Source organism: Falco rusticolus, chromosome 4, assembly GCF_015220075.1.
Source record: "Falco rusticolus isolate bFalRus1 chromosome 4, bFalRus1.pri, whole genome shotgun sequence".
NCBI classification, from domain to species: Eukaryota; Metazoa; Chordata; class Aves; order Falconiformes; family Falconidae; genus Falco; species Falco rusticolus.
Genome location: NC_051190.1, coordinates 22,408,018 through 22,427,835, shown reverse-complemented (window position 1 = coordinate 22,427,835; position 19,818 = coordinate 22,408,018). Strand labels below are relative to the sequence as shown.

Sequence of the window (19,818 nt, the reverse complement as noted above, 5' to 3'; positions counted from 1 at the left end):
TCCTTTCCTCAATCTATAGAATTCACGCATCTTTTTCATGTTTTTCCCCTTTACGCACCAGAAATATTATTCACACCAAGAAGAGGATTCATTTACTGACTACAAAATGAGGAAAATTCCTCATTGTTGAGAAGACCGAACCACCCTTTCCCATCCCGAGTCTGCTTCTATACAATTGTTACTTATCAGTTTACTTCACAAAGATTCTTGTGAGAGCAAGTTTAGCTTTACATTTCACACACAACAGCTTGTTCTTTCTCTGCTCATGTATTTGCTTCGTTTTGTTTAATAATATGGTTATGAGCTTCTACCCAATAGGTCTTTTCAGACAGAAAAACAATTAAGACCAACAAATGCTTCCAGCATCTAAAGCAAAGCCGTAATCGAAAATGACAGTTTGACAGACCAACTGCTCAAAGTTGTTCCCCACCAAGCACAAGGCTTACGGTCACTCACTCTCATCAGGAGGAAGTTATGTAGTTAATGCTCCCACCGGTTTCCAGAGAAACCGCTCTGCTAACGCACAGTGTTTAAAACACGAAGTTTCCCAACAGGGCCACGGAAGACTTCTTGAATTTACTACTTGAACGTATCTGCCTACATGGAAGCAACACCACTTTCTGCATCGTTAGAAGAGTGCTTCAAGGAGTCCAGCGCTCTGCTCCTCTCACAGACCATCTAAAGAATCAAATTTTAGCATAGATGTGTTTAGTTCAGCTTCAGTGTAACAATGTTCCCCACAATGTGGTAACCAGGGCTTCTTATATATTTCTAATAATAAAAGCAGCTCCACTACTACAGATGAAGATGCAAAAGAATGGTTTTCAACAACACTTTATTGAAGCACTTCAAAATGATCACATTGATAGATGTTGCCTTTAACAGAATAAACCCTGTAATGTCATAATTGAAAGGCACTAATCCTGGCATGAAGGTCTACTTACCCACCTTCCACTGTGACGGAAATAAAAACATCAAGGATTTTACTTCTCCTGTAAAAGAGTATGTGCATACCCCCTTTGAGTGCCATTCCGTGTTTCTCATTTAAGTGACATGTAAAAGAAAACCCCAATGTTTCACCAAGGCATACTTTTAACATTCAGAATCTGTAATCCTAAAGTAACAGACTACTCACTGAAGGTTTATGATCTAGTGAGACAAGTCATTCTACACTCATGTTTTGGGAACAAAAGTCCTGAAGCACGTACTATTCTCAGGCACTCACACGTTACTTCTCCTTTAACACAATTCATTGCTTTGCTGTTCATGCAATCAGCAATGCACCGCTCTTGGCAAGATAGCTTAAATAACCTGATTTACACCCCCCTACTCGGAATTCATACAGCTTGCTCTAGTCAGGGTCAGTGCAAAAGCAAGTCAGCAGGGAGCAGTGCTGGGGCATGCTACCAGGAGGAAGCGCATTTCTTTCACATTCAGTAAACACGCACAAAGCAAATCATGACATGCCATTGCACAGCCACAGTAACTATAAAATTAAACCTTAGAAAAGTTAAAAGCTCAATAATCCAGCTAAGCCATACTTCAAGTTATTATAGATCCCTGCACAACATTCCTATATTAATTTAACAAGAGAGACTGTTTAAGGCATTTTCTTTGGCCTCTTTTCTTTTACCAGAAAGTGAAGATTATGCAGTTTTATGTGTCAGCATCCAAAAAGGACCGTCTTTCCAGCCCGTTTCCATAAAGATGCAAAGAGATAGCACAAATCCATAAGAAACTAGATTATTAGCTCCACAGATCATGAAACAGCTCCACATTTGCGCATCTTTCATGTTGCCAACTGGTAGGACAGAATTGCTCTGTGCAACTGCTAAGACACTCAGCTGTACTCAGAGCGATGATGAGAATTATGCTGCACTGTAATTGCACTTAAAGAAACCAGCATCCACCCTAAAGTTGATAGGGCACTAATAAATACTCTAAGGAAAACCCTCGCACAGCCCAGCGTTGTGGGTGCACGCACAAACATTTCTTCCCCATTTAGTCTAGAGACTTGCTGCTCCGTGACCAGTAAGAGCGATCACTTGTACTGAACAAAACCGACACCAAGTATTTAGAGTTGATGGCTATTTTAAATCATCAGCACACCGTACGATACCAACACATCATGAGATCACAAAGGTATAACTGATGTCTAACTCGCATGCATATTCATGACCAGGAGTTCTCTCTGGCTCAGTAATTGCCGCTGCGCAAGACCGGGTAGCACAGTAAGAAAACCAGTCAATGCCTCCTGCAAATACATCAGAAGAGAGTTTCAGGACTATGGCTATTGATGTTAAGTACAATAATCTATGCTACTAAAGTGCATCCTCAAAAGCAACTTTTAAGAGAATGGGAAATTTAATCAGTTTCTTTTTACTGTCCAAGCTCACTACAGAGCCCGAGACAAGTAATCATTGAGAGAATAGATTGGCTCTACAGATTTCTAGAAGCAGAACACAGCTATAGCATCCAAGTTCAGCAGACAATACTGCTAACGCCTATCTTAGACTCCACACCTTTATCAGAACAGAAAAGACTTAACCTTGGACGGAACTATGCCAGATGAGCAAGTAGCTTTTTCAGTCCAAGGCTGAAAGTGTTGAAAACAGCCTCACTTCTCTGAAAAGACTTACTGTGCTTCCCTTTGGTTTCAAAATGAAGGTAGCTGGCAAGTTAATCAAGCCCTGAAACAGAAGAAGTGTCATCCTCTGCCCTGGACTCAAATAGTCACTCCAAGGTCTACGTTTCTGCCACGTGAATAACCAAGGGCATCTGGAAGAACAGTACAAGAATAGCTGTGAAAACCTAGGTGGAGTCATTTTGTGACGTTAACACAAGTGTACTTTTCAGAGTACGCACATCCTAAGTGGCCAGCATAGCTCTCCTTGCTATTTACATTTAGAAACAGAAACTGTTACTGAAATACCACAAGCAAACAGCTGTTGGCCAAGTGCATACCACAGCTGATTTAAGCTATCAGTACTGGTATCAGACCAGCCAGGGTGACAAATCTTACAGCAGTAACACCATTTTCAGATTTTGTGTCTAGAGGCATTTTGCTTTGAGTATTAACTCCAGGTAGCTTGTTTTGCATGCAAGAAACTCCCATCAACTGAAGAACTACACACATGATCTTTTACTCAAAGAGTTCATTAGTCCATTTCACCAGCCGAATTACACGTGAAGGATGCTAAGTGACCAGTACTCAGGCCTAAAAACTAACCTGTTACAGCTCAGTAAGTTTGAAAGCTTGAAAGAAACATCCAATTTGTTACCATTACTTGGAAGATGTTGACATACAGTCCTGTAAGTAAATCAGTGATCTATGAGAAATTAATGCAACAAAGCACTTAAAAGAATAGTCACTGTAACTTCAGATTAAAATCACAGCAAAGATTTTGGTCAAGACCTCAGTCAACAAAAGTCCCACTTTCCAATGAGATAAGAATTTTTATGCTTTAATTGGTAGTGAACGATCAGGCACTGATAGATCTGACACTTGTGCTAGAAAAGCTCTAGGCTTGACAACAAGAAACAAGCTTGTAGACACATGCATTTTTCTCCTGAAGACAGAACTCCAGAAGGCTGCTCCTACTTAAGACCCTCCAGCTGACTAATTAGTGCTTTTCATAAACATAATAAAGCACTGAGATCTGCTGAGACCAACTAGCGCAGCTTGCTCATATAAGCCCAGAAATCCCCAAGCCTGAAAGGTAGTTTATAAGCATTTCACTTGAATAGTTGAACCACTGAACATAAACTCAGATATTTACCAAGCCTTCTTCCCCCAGTGTAATCCTGTGGGAATGGAGACAGACAGCCCATAATGTATTGCCATGGGTTAAGCCACATCAACTCAAGTCAGTCAGTTAAGTGTCAATACAACCCTCAAAACATAAGTTTATTGAATAAAGCTGAAGAGCAGTAAACCAACATATGCATCCACCTAAATTAAAAAATTCACGTATTTACAAAGTTCAGTAATTGTATAAGTTGTTCACATGCAGAGAGTAATGCACAGGTTAACAATTGGTAGTGTTTGGATGCCATAAAAGCTGAAAGCAGTGAAGTATATAAACACCAAACACATCAAGTTTAGCTATAGGCCAGTTAACTAAACAGTGACCTGGTCCCCCACAAAGATTCACACATTCTAGTTTAGTTTCCTTATTTTAGGCACAAGCAAGTTTGCTAAATAAAAGTAACTGTAGCAGTTCCTGGTGAACTAGGGACTACAGCAGCAAGGTTAATATACCCTTCTCCTCTACAGCACCAGAGTATGAATTAATTGAAATCATGCTTCAGAGAACTGAAAGGGGACAAAAAGTTAAAATGCAAGTTCAGACTGAATGCAGGCAGCACGTAGTGTCTGTGCAACAGTGCGATAGTTGGTACAAACCAGTAAGGCCATGGCAGTCTAAATTAAAACTGGCTTGTCATAACTGATATGGACTAAACAGTGTTTCCAACCAAAGACTCCGACGTAATGCAAACTCTACATTTAGGTGAAGAATCACACACAGTGTGAGGCAACACAAGCAGGTGTACCATGTATTTGCATACACTAGAAAGCTACACTGACATTACTGTATGAACAAACCAGTCTTAACAAGTCTGTCCCTTTAAATATACTGAAGACATTGAGAAAGTAAAGCTACAAAAACATTACAATCTTTAGTTTATACATACTTCCCTATACTGCAGGAGCTAGTCAAGAAACAGGATCAATTCATTGGCTCTCTTGTGCTTTGACACAGTAGAACATTTCATCTTGCAACTTACAGACTTTGCACATGGTTACATCAAGAAAGCAGGCAGGTCTAGAGTTGTCACAATAGCCTGGGTATTCCGTAGCACCAGCTGAAACTGTGCCCAGCCATTTCATGAGCAGGAGAGACACTAGACAATTACATAGATATTGTGCTAATGGTCAACAGCTGACTCTATACAAAAACATCAGTAATTTAAGTGTCATGCAGCTGCTCAGAATGCGTGTTCTGGTTTCAGATAGAGACCACTAGGATCTGTAGATAGAAAAATGTAATTGAACAAAGTCTGATGTTCCTAGCAATTTGTTTTCATGCTGGAATACTCCAATTTTTGAAAGCTTGACAGAACAGTCCATTCCCATCCCCCACACAAATGTTAAACGGAAGCAACAAAATGATTTTAAAGAGTTGACTCTTTCCTAATTCACCACTGGAGTTTTCTTTTTCAAGTGACAGGATAAAATCTCAGCTGTAGATTAGTGATGCTGATCTATGCCTTGTGCTCCCCTCCACAGTTTCCATTTCTCTGCTTACATACACACATCACATGCATTTGTGAGATAAATCAGTATCCCACAACTCACGCTTAAATGTTTTCTAACTACTGTATGTGGCACCTTACAGAATCTTAATGCTGTCAAGCATCAGCATCTTCAAGCCACTAAACACTAGAAATAAAACACTTGCTGAAAATCATATAAAAACCTGGCCCTGAAAAACCAGAACAGAGTGTACCATCATAGTTAACATGGTAGAGAGATTATTTTTTTTGTTAAAAAGCCCCCCCACAACCCTCCCACCATAGATGGTTGTAAAATAAATATTTGTGCTGACTTTATCATGACAACTCTAGTTGTTTTGTGACAGAATAAGAATACAAGTCTTCAGCAGTGCACATGAGAAATGAACCGTGAAAAGGCAGATTCTTGATACAGGATTTTTGGGTAATATCTCATTATGGAGGGAAGTGGACAATTGAGATTATGGCCAACTGGTACTGGAGATTCCAAGAAGACTTCAGCTCCTTCTAGATTTTGAATGCTGAATAAGCCACTGAAGCGTGATATCTAAAGAGAGAGAGAAGAGAAGTTCCATATTCAAGTGTCTATTTGTATTTGTATAATTGGCATCGCTTTGGTATGCCAGTGTCCTCAAATACATGACAATTCCATACAAAGGAATATCCAGCCATTCTCTAAAGGACGGTCCACGACAGATCAACAGAATGATTTTATTATTTTTTTTTTCCTGAATGCTTGCTGTCTGTGCTTTGGTCCTGTAACTACCTAGCATCCTTTTTTTAGATCAACATTGCTCTACTTAGCCAGTCTGCCACTTCTCAACTGATGAGAACAAAGTTAGTTTACGCCTACAATACAAAGCATCAAGCACCCCCCATGCCTGAAACGGGGTCTCCTAAGGAAGGGAAATGCACTAGCATTATACCCATCAGCGATGCTTAGCTGTGCTGTAAGCCTTGTGCAGGAAGTATCATGGAAGGGAGTATCTGCTTCTCCCATCTACCATGTTTGAATCTAACTGATGGCAAGGTGATAGGGGCTTCTTGGGTAAGCAGCCAGAAGAGTTCCACAGGCTGTTAATTTCTCCTGGAAAGAAGCAAAGTCCTTAATACAAAGCAGTTCTGGTGTCGTCTATAGCTTGTTCCCGTTATTACCAGCCTGAAGTTTCCCTCATTAGTAAACTCATGTTAGCCTCCCAATGAACTAGTGTTAATCTCATGGCAGCCACAAGAAGGCACCAGGAGAAGGATGGTAAGTGTGTGAAGTACTGTGTTTTCATTCCGTTGAGATGACTCCATTCACTTGCAATACTATTGTCAAGTAGTACTTGGTATTACACAGTGCCATGGTTTCTCCCTTTGAACTCCAGAAATCCCAAAGCAATTGATGTCAGCACCAGAAAAATTTACTGTTTGGCTGCACGGAGTAGTGACTAGCACAGGCCACAACATGAACCACTTTGATAAAACAGCAAGGGAAGAAGATTATTTCAAGGGAGTAACTGTTGAGAAACAACTTGCGGCGACTACTTGCTAACCTCATGCAGCAAGGCAGAGTTGAGAGTACCTGACAGAATTATAAAACAATTTAGGCCAAGCTAAGAGTGAGACCAGTCAGTTATTTGCTGCAAACTAACTCAAGGCAGGCAGCATATTCTGCAGGAGACTGACATATGTTTTGCCAACTACACCCCCTACCACCTTAATACCAGTCCTCACTGCTATAAGGAGTTACACAGAATTTAACCATTGCACTTACACATTGTCCTTTGATTTGTTACCAGTTTCCTGAAGCCAGGAAATTTATGTTTAAGAAGTCACAATCCCCCAATCCATCCTCTGGCAGCTCCTCATAATGCTTAGCATTTTAGATTAATAGTTACCTATATTATCTTTCTCTTTGCAAGAAATTGAGTAGCAGCAGATTTCTCTGTCCTGAATAGCAGCAAGGTTCCTACGAAAGAGAGAACATTTCAACATACACTTCACTTGTAACATGGAGTCTTATACTGACAATCTAAACTGTTCCCCTTCATCTTCTCCACATAACTTGTTTCAGCTACCTCCCGTTGCTGAGTATTGTACTTATAGAAGCAAGCTTCTTAATCTAACAACCCTATGTACAGAAATTAATTTATAGAGTTAAAGTAGCCTTTCTTAGGACATGTTAGACTTACATCTTTTCAATTAGCTGTTTCTCATCCAACGCATTAGGAAGGTCTCTCTTATTTCCAAGTACTAAAACCTGAAATCCAGAGTAAAAGGAAACAGTTGCAGCTTTGCTTTAAAAAAAAAAAAACAAACAAACAAACCAAAAAACAACAAAACAACACACACCACCCAAAAAACCCCACCCAACACAAGCAACAAACTTCAGGGGAGTCTGACAAGCAGTCTGCAGTAGGCTATTAAGTCTAACTCAATGTGACAGATCAAGAAGGAAGAGTGACCTAATCACAGGGGAAGAGGGGACACAAGAACTGCTATGTGCAAAAAGCAAGTATGAGAATGCATCAGCTGATAAAACTGAGGAAAATCCCTGTAGACTTTCAGCTGAGATTCCCCAAAGTTGCTCTATACTTCTGTACTACACTCTGGTTAACCTGTGCTATAGCAGACCCTCAAAGAGAACACAAATTCATACTGTGGAATACTCTTAAACTACTGTCCCGTCCCCCCCCCGCAACAAAAACACCTGAAGGATTGACTAAGGTCATCAATTCGATTTAAGGCACTACTGTTCATGCTTGTACTAACCAGGAGGGTTAGGCCTTACACTTGACTTAAGAGTTCAAGCCAGACTTCAGAGCTGCTAAAGTTACGCACATTCCTCAAGCAAGTTTAATACTGTATAAGTCAATATTACTTACAGGGATTCCTTGTAACTGTGGCTTGTCTAGAAGATTGTGCAGCTCATTTCGAGAGGCTTCTATTTTTTCACGATCTGCAGCATCTACCATGTAGCTTTAAAGAGAATTTAAGGTTAAGTCAGTGAGACTTAACTACTTCAGAAACAGCAGTCTTTCCTTTACACTGTCAGTTTTGAGCACATTCAACAAGGCTTTAAACAAAGCTAAGTCTTCCAAGCAAAGAATTTGGTTCTTCTAAAAAAATAAATCTCTAAGATCAGAGTAGATAGAAGATTCTTTCAGTTAGACAGCAGTGCCATCCAGTTCAGACAGGAAGTAGTTAGTACTCCAGATCAGACACAGGTAAGAAAATAACCCATCTTGAGCCCTGAACTTACAGGTAAAAAAGGTCAATATGGTTGCAGTACTTTCAAAATTAAAACAAGTACTACCAAGTCAAGCATGCACTGTTAGAAAGGCTATACACAGAAGAAAAGCAAACCTGAAGTTAAGCACTAGCTGAAGGAAGGCCACACTTACACAATAGCATTAACTCCTCTGCAATATCGCTCCCACATGCTTCGGAATCGTGGTTGCCCTCCTATATCCCAAATCTTAAGGCAAGGGGAAAAAGACAATTTAGCCATGCACTATGTTTAAACATGTCACACACAGATAAGACAAGAAATCAAAACAGTTTTTCCTTTCTCCTTAGCCCATCTGCAGGATCTCTCATATTAGAGCAGAAATAATCCCTTGTACAGCTGCTCAAAGCTTGCAGGCCCAATAACATAAGATACAAACTAGAATACCTTACACCAGATGCAAGAACACATCGGTGTACTAAGTTTACACACTGTGGTATACAATAAAATATACTAATTTAAAGCCTTGCTTTTGATGTAAGCCTTCCCTTAAGCAATACCGATAAGCAGAAGAGGAGGATTTCTGGGTCCTAAACATGTGAAAATTAATTCAGATTAAAGCCAGACAGCATTATCACAACATTGCTTAAACTAGTCCATGAACTTGGAAGTCACACACACAGATACTCATTTAAGAAACCCCATAAATAAACACAAGTATATTCTTAAGCTGTTTGACAGATTTAGCCGAGCCTCTCCAGTTTCCTATATTTGTCTCAATGGTGGAAGCAAAACAGAGCGAACAAATTTTAAACCAGAAGCTGAAAACAACCTTGCTTGGGTTTAAAAAGAGACAGTCAACAATGGTAACATACCTTTATTGTAACATTACCCTTCGTAACTTTCCTCATGTTGAAGCCCACAGTAGGAATCATATCTTCACTGAATTGACCCGACTGGAAAAAAAAAAGAAAGTTAAATTTAGTGCTTATCTGATGCAGCTAGCTTACATAGTAAAATTTCATAAGCTTTTTCTAACAATTTGCCTTCCAACTGAATGCTTTACAACCAAGAAGTCATAGATATTATATTCATGTCTATTGAAGCTTCTGTGAAGTCAGTCAAGTAATTTCCTACATGCACTTAATTTTTCAAGCCTTGAGGCAGTCAGGGGAGTAAATTTACTTGGGGAGAAGTGCTTTGCATAGCTTAACAGATGGACAGCCAGGGCAAGTATAGGGAAAGAGCCATTCCCCTGCTTCTGCTGGAACCAAGTTTTGTAAGTCAGGATCTCCTAGTTACCTGGAAGCTAGAAATATCCAGAAGATTTTCCTCTGATGCGAGCTACTCTATGGACAACATTTACAGCAATAAATCACCCTTGTGGAGTAAGCTTCCAACCCACAGGTATGGGCTAACTTCCTGAGGAGTTTTAAAAGGCTTGAAAGTGGAAGGGCCTGACAGGTCTGCTTCCTGCTAGGCTAGACAGTGCCCAGCTTGTTCAGCAGTGGAAGAGGCAATCGAAATGCAACTGGAGTATTCCAGCCCAGCCCGTTTTCACCAGAGGTTCAGTGTCACTTTAAGCTCTAACATAACCTCTGCAAATTAGTGTTGCATTAGAGAGGTTCTCTAGTAGCAGCTGGTTTACTGTCTGTTACACTTTTATCTGTAACAGCTTGAAAGCCAAGTTCACAGCTATCTCCTGTAGCTAACCCAGGAGCCAAAACAAGTGTTACCAACACTAGCACAGATCTCTCCTATGCTCCCTTAGCTGTTTGGCAGAAGGTGAATCTCCTTCACCAAATAGTGGTCATTATGTATCTCACTACATCCATTATGTGTAACAGAACCAAGACAGTCAGGCAGATTTGGAAAAAAAGGTCGACTCAAATGCATTCAGTAAATTAGGGTCTGATGTCACAGCAACGGAAAGTCTGCTTCTCTCCCTGATGTTGCACAGAGAACCCAGCCCTAGTTAAAGTGCTTTAGGATCTACGAAGCACACATAGCATCACCATAGAGTTAGGGCCCAACTGCTCACAAGCTGGAAGTAGTAACTACATCTTCTTAGTTTTGCACGCTTTGTATGCTTTGAGTACATGCTGTTCAGAGGTTGCAACCAGAAGACCATCAGCCAATGCTTCGTCATTCACTTCTGTGCTCAAAAGCCCATGCTTTCCTTCAGCTTGTTCCCTCAACTTCACACCCCTAAAAAACATGTGATCTTCCACTAACAAACCAAAGCTGCAAGCTTCACACAGTACAGACTCCAGTATAATGTTGATAAACATTAGAAGTGAAAATATACAGATTATAGCACTCTCATTTGGGCTTTAACTGGCCAAGTCCTTAGTTAAACGGCACATTGAGCTTGCTGGTGACCTCCAAAACAGAAATACATCCAGAGCTTAGATTTGAAGCCAGCAGTCCCCTGAACAGGTGGCGACTTTTCACATTGAAGATCCACCTTCCAAATGTATGGCTACACAGACTAACAGCTTTTTAAAAGGAGTGAAAAAAACCCCAAAACTAAGTCCTTGAAACCAAGGCATGCAAAAGCAAAAACATTGATGACCTGAAAAATGGACATCTTAAACCTCATGAGGCAGCTGTTCCACATTCTCATTTGAAAAAAAGTTTCACCTGTTTAAGCTACACAGAAGACAATGTATCTGAAATAGTGCTGGACGAGACTGAAACTACTCTTAACCTTTCTGCTAACTTAGCAAGGTAGGCACACAACCTGAACGCCTGTCCTTCGCTTCCCATTCCTGCCCTGAAAGCCCAATGTATGAGCTGTCCCCTTCAGCCAGTTTGATTATATGTAGCTCAGCAGCAGATGGTTAACCGTGCTTTCCGTGGCTGATACAGTTTAGTTCATAAAGTGTGCACTGCCAATCTTGCCTTTGAAGGGTCAGCTTGCTTTGGTTGCTCAAGCACCACTGCATTCCTGCCTCTGCAGTCACACCCTACACCCACATCTTCTAACCAAACATCTCCCAAGCGCTCCCTGAACCTCCATCACTTTGTGCTGCTTCATATTACCCAATATGCCGTCAGCTATTCCCACTCAGATACTTCCAGATTCTTCGCTCGAGAGCTGTTCCTATCAATAGTTCATGCTCCCATAGCTCTTTTAGGATATAGATTCTTTCAGATCACAGCAGCACCTCATTTGTCACATTTAATGTAGTGTTTAAGAAATAACTGTAACCCGCCACAAAAACTTTTACAGAATCTTCAGAAAAGCTGCTGTACCTTATATGCACTCTACCCATGCTACACATCCAGGTAGCATAAAAACTTGTTCTGACTTGCTTAAAACCTACACTACAGAGTGCTCAAGTTTACAACTTGAGTTTCAGCTTTCTGTACTCTGCTTTGTTGGCGAGACAAACAAGTGCTATCTGACATACTTTCTGAACTGTCAGAAATGCAAGGAAAGGGGAGCAGATGCCTTAACCGAGCTGCCTCCAAAACACAAGCACACCCTTCCTCTCCATAGGAATTTTGGAGGCTGTAGATTCTGAGGCAAGGCGGGCACTTTATAGCTTTGAGAGGCACACCTGACTACAGATTTTGTGCAACTCTGATCTTCATTTGAAATTGATTCTGATGATTAGGTATTCCTTCATTCACAGTTAGCGTACCTAAAGAAAGCCGCTGGCAGTCACCTTACCTTTTAAGACAGGTCCAAAAATGGTTAAAATCATTGTAATGAATTTTGCTAGCGGGCAGTGATCTCCTTTGATATGTTTTGCTATTGTATCCAACTGTCTTGGCCCAGAAAATAAGTCTCTAAACCCAATATTTAGAGGGCTTTTGTTTACTACCTTTACAGAGGAAAAAAAGCCAGGAAGTCAGCTGCATCTTAGAGTATTCATATGCAAAAGCTACTCATACAGTAGAACAGGAATATGCTTTTATTAGTAAGCAGTTCTGTTTGAATCAGACTTCCCTCTGTACCCCCTAGAGCAGATTACTCAGCCTTATCACTGTGTGTTCACAATACAATGTTTTCTCCTTCTAAAATAGGCATCAGCTTTAAAACAAGTTTGATAAGCACAGAAATATTTTCAATTCCCAATCTGAAAGTGCTTGGCTGTTGTCATACACAGTAGCATTGCTCACTCACCAAGGACAGCAAGAGTAGCTGCTTACAAATCTAGCAATAGCATCCGTTTTCAGCACTTGCAAATATTCCAATAGGCAGACACTGCACTTCACCCAGGACTCCTGGAAGATCAGCCTTGTGTACTAGAAGTGATTATGAATTAAGCCATTAGCTCTGAGGTCATACAGACTGCACAGCATTAATACAAACTGTTCAGTGAAGGTCAGAAAACAAAGTGAACTCTAGCCCCTATGCAAAAGATAAAGAGGGAGACTGAACAGACCAAATTTCAGAGACCACATGCAGAAAGAACAGGCAGGACTACTCTTTAAGCCTCCTCTTTAAGAGATGCTCCCTTTTCAACACTCCAAGCTCCTGGAGAACCCAAACATGTGATTTTAGTGCAACATGAACCCATTTACCTGCCTGAGTACTTATGTCGGATAAGGATTATTCAGAGGAGCAAAACTGCTTCCAGACTAAGTCCCTGCACTGTATGCCAGCACAGGGCCAACACCTACCTGCACCAATTAGTTTGGGTTCAGCTCACCTTGTATCCAGTATTAGCACTAACTCCTGCACAGACTGCAGTGTTTATCAAGTCCACTCCCCATCTCGCTACTCGGTCCAAGCCTAGCCCACCTGTTACACACCAACTAGCACTAGCTGTGGTGCGTGCTCTGAAACACCACCATACATGCTACATTCACAAGCACTGCTTCTTACCTGTAACCCTGGCAGACTGCCTCTCTGGGTCTGCGCCCTCACCCACAGCTCACCCACAGGCCAGGGCAGCTTTGCCAACCAGCACCCACAGAACTCTTGCCTCAGTGATGAGCCAGCAGCGTGCTACTTAACAGGAACAGAGCTCCTTTCACAGAGGGCAGGATCAGGCGGCTTCAGACAAGCATTTAACTTATCACCTAAGTTTCCAGAACTGTACGAAGGATGCAAGTTTAGTCTTTTTTAATACTTAGTTAATATGACAACAAGCTGCTTACTAAACCTACCATTTTCAGTTGTCTTAAGGCAAAATAACCCAAAACAGACCATGCCACATTCTGGCTACCTCATCTGCTTCTTCATAGTCAACATGCTACGGCCAGAAGACTACCAGCTTCCAGGGAGTTAGGCTTACGAGACTGTCAGCACCAAGCCCTAAGCAGCTTGATCAAGTAGAGTTTAAGACTGGAATTCCTGCTTCCTGTATCTTCCTTAAAAATTCATTTTAATACATTAAAGGAATCATTAATGGCAGAACTCCAACTGCAGCAGTAGAACTGCTGTTCCCTTGTCTTTCTTTCAAGCCAGAGTGGTAGCTCTCTACTGCTGGAAAGCACGCTGCCTACAATGGGGGTCCATCCGCATGGCCCTCAACCACCAAGCCACAGCCACCAGATTTTGATTCCACAGCCTGCACAAGTTGATTCTTCGTATCAACAGGGAAGGTCAGGGCAGCCTTAGCTTGCATCTCATAAAGCTAACATGAGTCATTACTGTTACAGGACAAACTTCTTCATATAAGCTCTGACAAAGATTGTATCTTTACTCAGAATACTTTTCATCCATCTAGAAGAGTGCACAAACAAGTTTAGCCAACTAGGAGACAACATCACTGGAGTATGGTTCCCAGCCAGGACGCTTCCAATCCACCTGAACCAGCATACTACCTTCAGCCCCACTGTTCATCCCTAAATTTCTTTCTTTTTACACTAAAAAAAAAGCCTAATCTCTCAGAAATCTCTTCTTAAAAAAATAAAAAGCAGAAAAGCAGACTCATTTTAGCATTATATAAAGCTACCCCTACACTAAACCTCCTCTGCAACATACATCACTTTAACCAAGAAGTGCATCACATGGGCAAATCAACTCTCTACTGTAGTCGAGCTTCCTTCTTGAAATACTTCAGTGTTTCAGCTACTTGGGGTCACATTCAGAAACTTGAACTCTAGTTTAGAAGCTTCAAACCTCATGATGTAACTCTCCTTAAAAGGTTTTACAACAGCACTTCTACAAATGATTGCTGCAGAAAGCAAAACAGCAGTATCTGGTAAGAAAACACATTTTTGCTTCCCCAACCCCAATTTCAATGGAATATATAAAAAGACATGGTCTGCTTATCATGTAGCAACCACACAGCAGTGAAACAAGATCTAAAGAGGCATATTTCTATCTAGAAGTCAGTCACATAAGAGCTTAGGACACTTCATGCCTCTGATAATCATGAAAGCATCTTTCTCCAGGTGTTACTGCTTAAAGCTCTTCCATTTTTTAAAGAGCGCTATACAGGAACTTAAGATCACAATGGAAGAAGTGGATTCCCATTTCAGTCACCTGCTTCAGACCATCTGGGGTACAGCAAGCAGAACCTCAAAGGGTATTAAGTGGAGTATGAGTCACCTCACACTAGCCTTATTACCTAATGAAGTGAGGCAATCCGTTTCAAGAGACTTCTGAGATTAAGAAACACCTCACTTGAAAACATATCAACCTTCTCACTTAACTACTGTGTGTATGAAGTGACAACACACACTATTTATGAGCTACTTGGGTGCTTCAGAAGGCACTAAAGCAGCAGCAAAGCTCTTTAGAGCAATCTTCCGCACTTCTCCAGTGTGGCTTCGTTAAGTCAAAGTTACTTCTAACAGTCACGAGGACAGAAGGAAGTCACAACTCCCACCTAGCCAAAGGGATCTTTTTTTGAGAGGCACTTCAAAAATCACCTCTCTCTAGAGACCAAGGCCTCATTCAAAGGCTCGTCAGATGCTCCAAAGTTTTAAAAAACACACCACGCTAATTCAGGTGTTGACACAAATACTAAAGAGATCTTATTTATCCTATCACCACAAACAGAACAGGTTGAGTTTCGCTCTTAAACCTGACAGTTGTATCAGGAAAGTCTGACTCCCAGCCCTGCAGTTCTCCTCTCCTGTCCACTGTGGATCAGACTATCCAGCTTCAATATCCCAGTGCCAAACACCTGCATCAAGGATCCTATCAGGCTTCAAGCAAGACTTCACAATAGCAAACACCACTCTTCCATAAAGTACTTTTTTGAAACTGAACAAGTGTCCCATTATTCACCAGCATGCACTGCCTGCAGCCTGGAAGCAGAGTCAGTTTACTTGAGTCATGTTTCAGTTGCATCACATGGCTGTGGAGCTCGGTTGCTTCTTGTGTACCTCCCCACACCAGCACGGCTGGGACTCCCAGCTTTGACAGCAAGCCTGATGAAAGTCTGTTAACAGACACTAGCTGCAGAGATGCAAACAACAGAAGATAATGCAGACTCCAGTAAATAATGGGCATTGCAAGCCCTCAGATAAGAGGCTAACAATTCAAGATGCAATACTGGGATGACATGCAATTTCTCCGAATATGAGCCATAGGCCATCTACATTATGGAAATCAGGACCAGGAAGAAATGACATCCTCCCTTGTGAGCAAGTTTACTCATGCACACGGAAAACTTAGGCTTAATACCTAATTAGAGACAGTGACTAACACAGAGCCTTAGCAAAGCAGAAGCTGCATTAGTTGTACCTAGCTATAACTAGATTTCACTGCTAAGGCTGGTTTTTAAACCTTCTAGTCAAACTAAGTTTGGTCTGATTACAAACAAAGTGCTTGTTTACACACTGGAGGAATAAATATGGTCCAAACCATCTACCAACCTAGAAAAAGATTATTCTAGAACTGGACTGTCTGCTTTTCATGGCCTTTCCACTTCAGTGGCAGTCAAGCATTGTATCAAGCCTCCTGTGTAATTGGCTTGAGTTTTTAGTCTAGTTACATATGTCTGATTTGATTGGCATAGATTACATTAGAGATTTATATTAGATTAAACTCACTGTTATCAAGAGACTGGTAACAGCCCTTCGTAAGACAGAATGCAGCCTTATAAGCCATACCAAGTTCCTGGTATGCAACCCAGCTTTTAGAGCTACTCTAAAGGACAAGCATCTTGCTGTGTCATTCCTTTCATTTTAGTTTTAAGGAATCCCAATGCTTCACAGCTACATCTATCCAAACCATTAACTGGCCTGCAGAGAGTGGTTATTCTTTTCCAGCACTCATTTCCAAATGCAGACTCTGAATTAAAGTCAGTCAAGGAAGCAACTAACAAGAAGTTGGCTCTTCATGCCATGGATAGCACTACTTCTGTGGGAAGCACTATTGCACTGGTAACTGAAGCTCACACTATTATTTTATTAACACCAATAATAAAGAGCTGAGCAAGTCCCCTCAAACTGTTTTCTGTAAAAAGTCACTAAATTTCCTAATTAAAAACTTCATAAATTTGGCTTGCTACTTCCAAACCTAAACCAGCTAACTAGGCTGTGTCATTATGCTTAACAACTTCCTCATTTCACTCAGTTTTGCAAGGCTATTTGAATGACACTTACTCAGATAAATGTCTGGGTGTGATCTTAACATGCGGTTGAAACCTTGCAAGATTCAATCCCTAGCAAAGCAAGCTGGATACAGATATCAGCTTTACTGAAGAGTACTTTCACCATTTGAAAGACCTGAGACAGACTAAACTGATGTGCAACTACTACGATTCTGTACTACTCCACATATCAGCAGTACGGTTTCACAGATCATTCCCCAAAGGAGATGTGCTGCTGGTATCACACAGGCAAAACAGCAAAGCACTACTTTGTCAAGGTTCATCACCATCTAGGACTCCAGAAGACAAAAAACCTGCAGAGTAACCTCAGTGCCCAAAGTTGCATCAGCTCAGCCACCACAGATTGAGGTCGTTCAACAGTTTCAGAGTTCCATTTTCAGAAATGCAAGACCAGAGATAGTGGCAACCACTACCGTATGTGAAGGAAAAGGCTTCTGGCATCCTCAGGTTAGGCCAGCAACTTTCACATAACATAGAGTTACCTTTTATGAGGGCTGACCCATTTCCCATGATTATCATGAAGCCCACAGAGTGCTAACATCCTCAACTACACAAAAGCTTGGTTACATTTTGACAGCTAGTCAGTGTAACAAGGATTACGCCTAACTGCAAAAGAATGAAAGGCCTTTTTGTATCCAGTAATTCATTCACCTGACAAATAAATACATTCAAAAAAATACTCAGTAATATTAAGATGACAGCCTCCAATGAAAAACAACAATTAAAGGTATGTGCAATCTAAGGTTGAACACATCAGCTTTCCCCTTCTAGGTGCACTGGACTCAAGTCAGTCACGCTCCCTGCAAAACCAAAAGATACCCTGGTTTCCCATCTCAGGTCTCCCTACAAGGCCTTCCAAATTCCAGCTTGATTCTTTGAATGTTTTCGGTCGCATGCATCCGCAGAACAGGACACTGATGAAGCTGAACAAGCCACTTAGGCAAGCCACTCTATCTTGTTAAGCAGTGGAAAAGCTTCATGTAGGAGGATTCCCACACCCTTCCTTCAACTGCTCCAGGCAGATCAGCAGGTAAGTTCATCGGCCTGCTGCTGTCAGGCTTGGAAGTTGTACTTCTTAGTGCATACCTTAAGAGAAAGTAGATTATTTAATTCAAGTTTCAGCGATCAGGATAAGTGAAAATCTGAGAGGAACAGTGAGTGGGAAACAGATCATTTACTGAGCACTGGAAAAAAGGTCGAATGGAAGAAAGTTACTGAAGACGTGTTATGCCATCCATCTTCACATTACACTAACGCAAGCCCAGCCATACCAATATGCTGACTTCAACAGGCCTTCCAACCACACCGTAGAGCTGTGCTCCGATATGGCTATCGGTGTCTGCACGGCTCCCATTAGCACACAAAGGTTTATGGAGGCTCAGGCACCCTGGCTGGCTCTGCCGCCTCTCCCGCCAGCCTGCCCAGCAAGGGCAGACGAGCTGCTTCCCAGCCCAGCGGAACAGCTTCACCCCAGCGCTTCAGCTCAACGCACGACCCGTCCGAGACCCGACGGCGCACCGGGGAGCGGGAGGGGGACCCCAGGCAGGCTCCGCCGGGAGCCCAGCAAGACACCAGGCCGCTCCCGGCCCGGCCGCTGCCCCAGCGCTGGCCCCCCGCCGCCGGGCCTGCACAGGCCGGGGCCGCCCCCCGGCAGGCCCCGGCGCGGCCTACCCCCCCGGCGCGGCCCGCTCACCGCGATGACGTTGACGAAGGTGGTCTTGCCCGAGTACTGCAGCCCCACCAGGGTGAGCTCCATCTCCTCCTTCCAGAAGAGCGAGCGGAACCAGTCCAGCAACCGGGAGAGCAGCGCCAGCATGGCGACGGCGGGCGGCCCAGGGGCACTGACAGGCTGGGCCCGGCGACTGGCTCCGGCGGCGGCGGCTGGCGGACACCCGCGCGCTCCCACACGGCCCGGCTCGCCCCCGCGCCGCGGTCATATGACTCTTCGGCATGGCCCGCACGGCGCAGCAAGAGCGGCCGCGCCGCCGCCAGCGACCCCCGGCACGGCGCCGCAGCGACCCCTGCCGGTAGCCTCCCGCCATGCGCCCGGGGAGGACCGGCGGCGGGAGGGCTGGGCGGCGGCGGGCCGCGCGGGGCGGGGCGCGGCGGGGCGGTGGCGGCCCGCCATCTTGGGAGGGAGTGGGCGAGGCGGGCGGTGCGCAGCGCGCCATCGCGGCGGGACGGGACCGCTCGCATCCCTCGGCCCCGCCATCCCGGGGTGAGGGGACCGCTCGCACTCCTCAGTTCCGGAATCTCGGAGCGCAGAGGTGGCTGCTCGCACCCCGCCATCTCGGGCTGAGGGGCCACTTGCACTCCTCAGACCTGCCATCTCAGGCAGCTTCACTCAGGACTCTGGCTCCTGAGGGCTGCCCCGGTGCAGTGCCATGGCGGTGTTTGACGCCCCAGCTCCACAGGCCGCTACTTTCGCTGGCGCAGGTGTCCTGGAGGCCACGCTGCACTCTCAGCCCACAGCCCCGCACCCAGCCCCAGCCGCCCTCCTCGCCCCACTGGCCCCACAGAGGTGCTCCCACCGCCCAGCGAGGCCCTCAGAGCTGCCCTGGCCACTCTGCCACCCACCGCGCTGGAAGGCAGCACACCACCGAGACTGCGTCCTGGGGTGGAGTGCTAATTGCACATACGATTGTGGGGGCTTTTCTTGATGTGTTCTCCAGTTTGTTAGTCTCTCAGGTTGGCCGCATGAGACCTTCAGGTTTGTCACCTGAGCCACTGAGGTGCAGCCGGCCTGCAGGCAAATCTTGGGCTTGCAGAGGACTAGGGATT

General features: G+C 43.5%; 1 protein-coding gene across 2 annotated transcripts; it reads right to left on the bottom strand.

Moving 5' to 3' along the window:
* Nucleotides 1-818: 818 nt before the first annotated feature.
* On the bottom strand, nucleotides 819-18,969 carry ARL8B (ADP ribosylation factor like GTPase 8B). 2 transcript variants are annotated; one of them, XR_005103830.1, is made up of 8 exons: nucleotides 18,731-18,969; nucleotides 9,385-9,465; nucleotides 8,685-8,758; nucleotides 8,166-8,259; nucleotides 7,473-7,540; nucleotides 7,179-7,249; nucleotides 2,640-5,842; nucleotides 819-2,254 (listed from the first exon to the last, which is right to left on the bottom strand). XR_005103830.1 is itself a non-coding variant. In XM_037385008.1 (7 exons), exons 1-7 carry the CDS (start codon nucleotides 18,851-18,853, stop codon nucleotides 5,793-5,795), a joined length of 561 nt encoding a protein of 186 aa, XP_037240905.1. In that variant the 5' UTR covers nucleotides 18,854-18,969; the 3' UTR covers nucleotides 819-5,792. The 2 variants fall into 2 exon arrangements, 1 of the variants encoding a protein (XP_037240905.1); XM_037385008.1 differs by having other exon boundaries at nucleotides 819-5,842.
* Nucleotides 18,970-19,818: the final 849 nt, after the last annotated feature.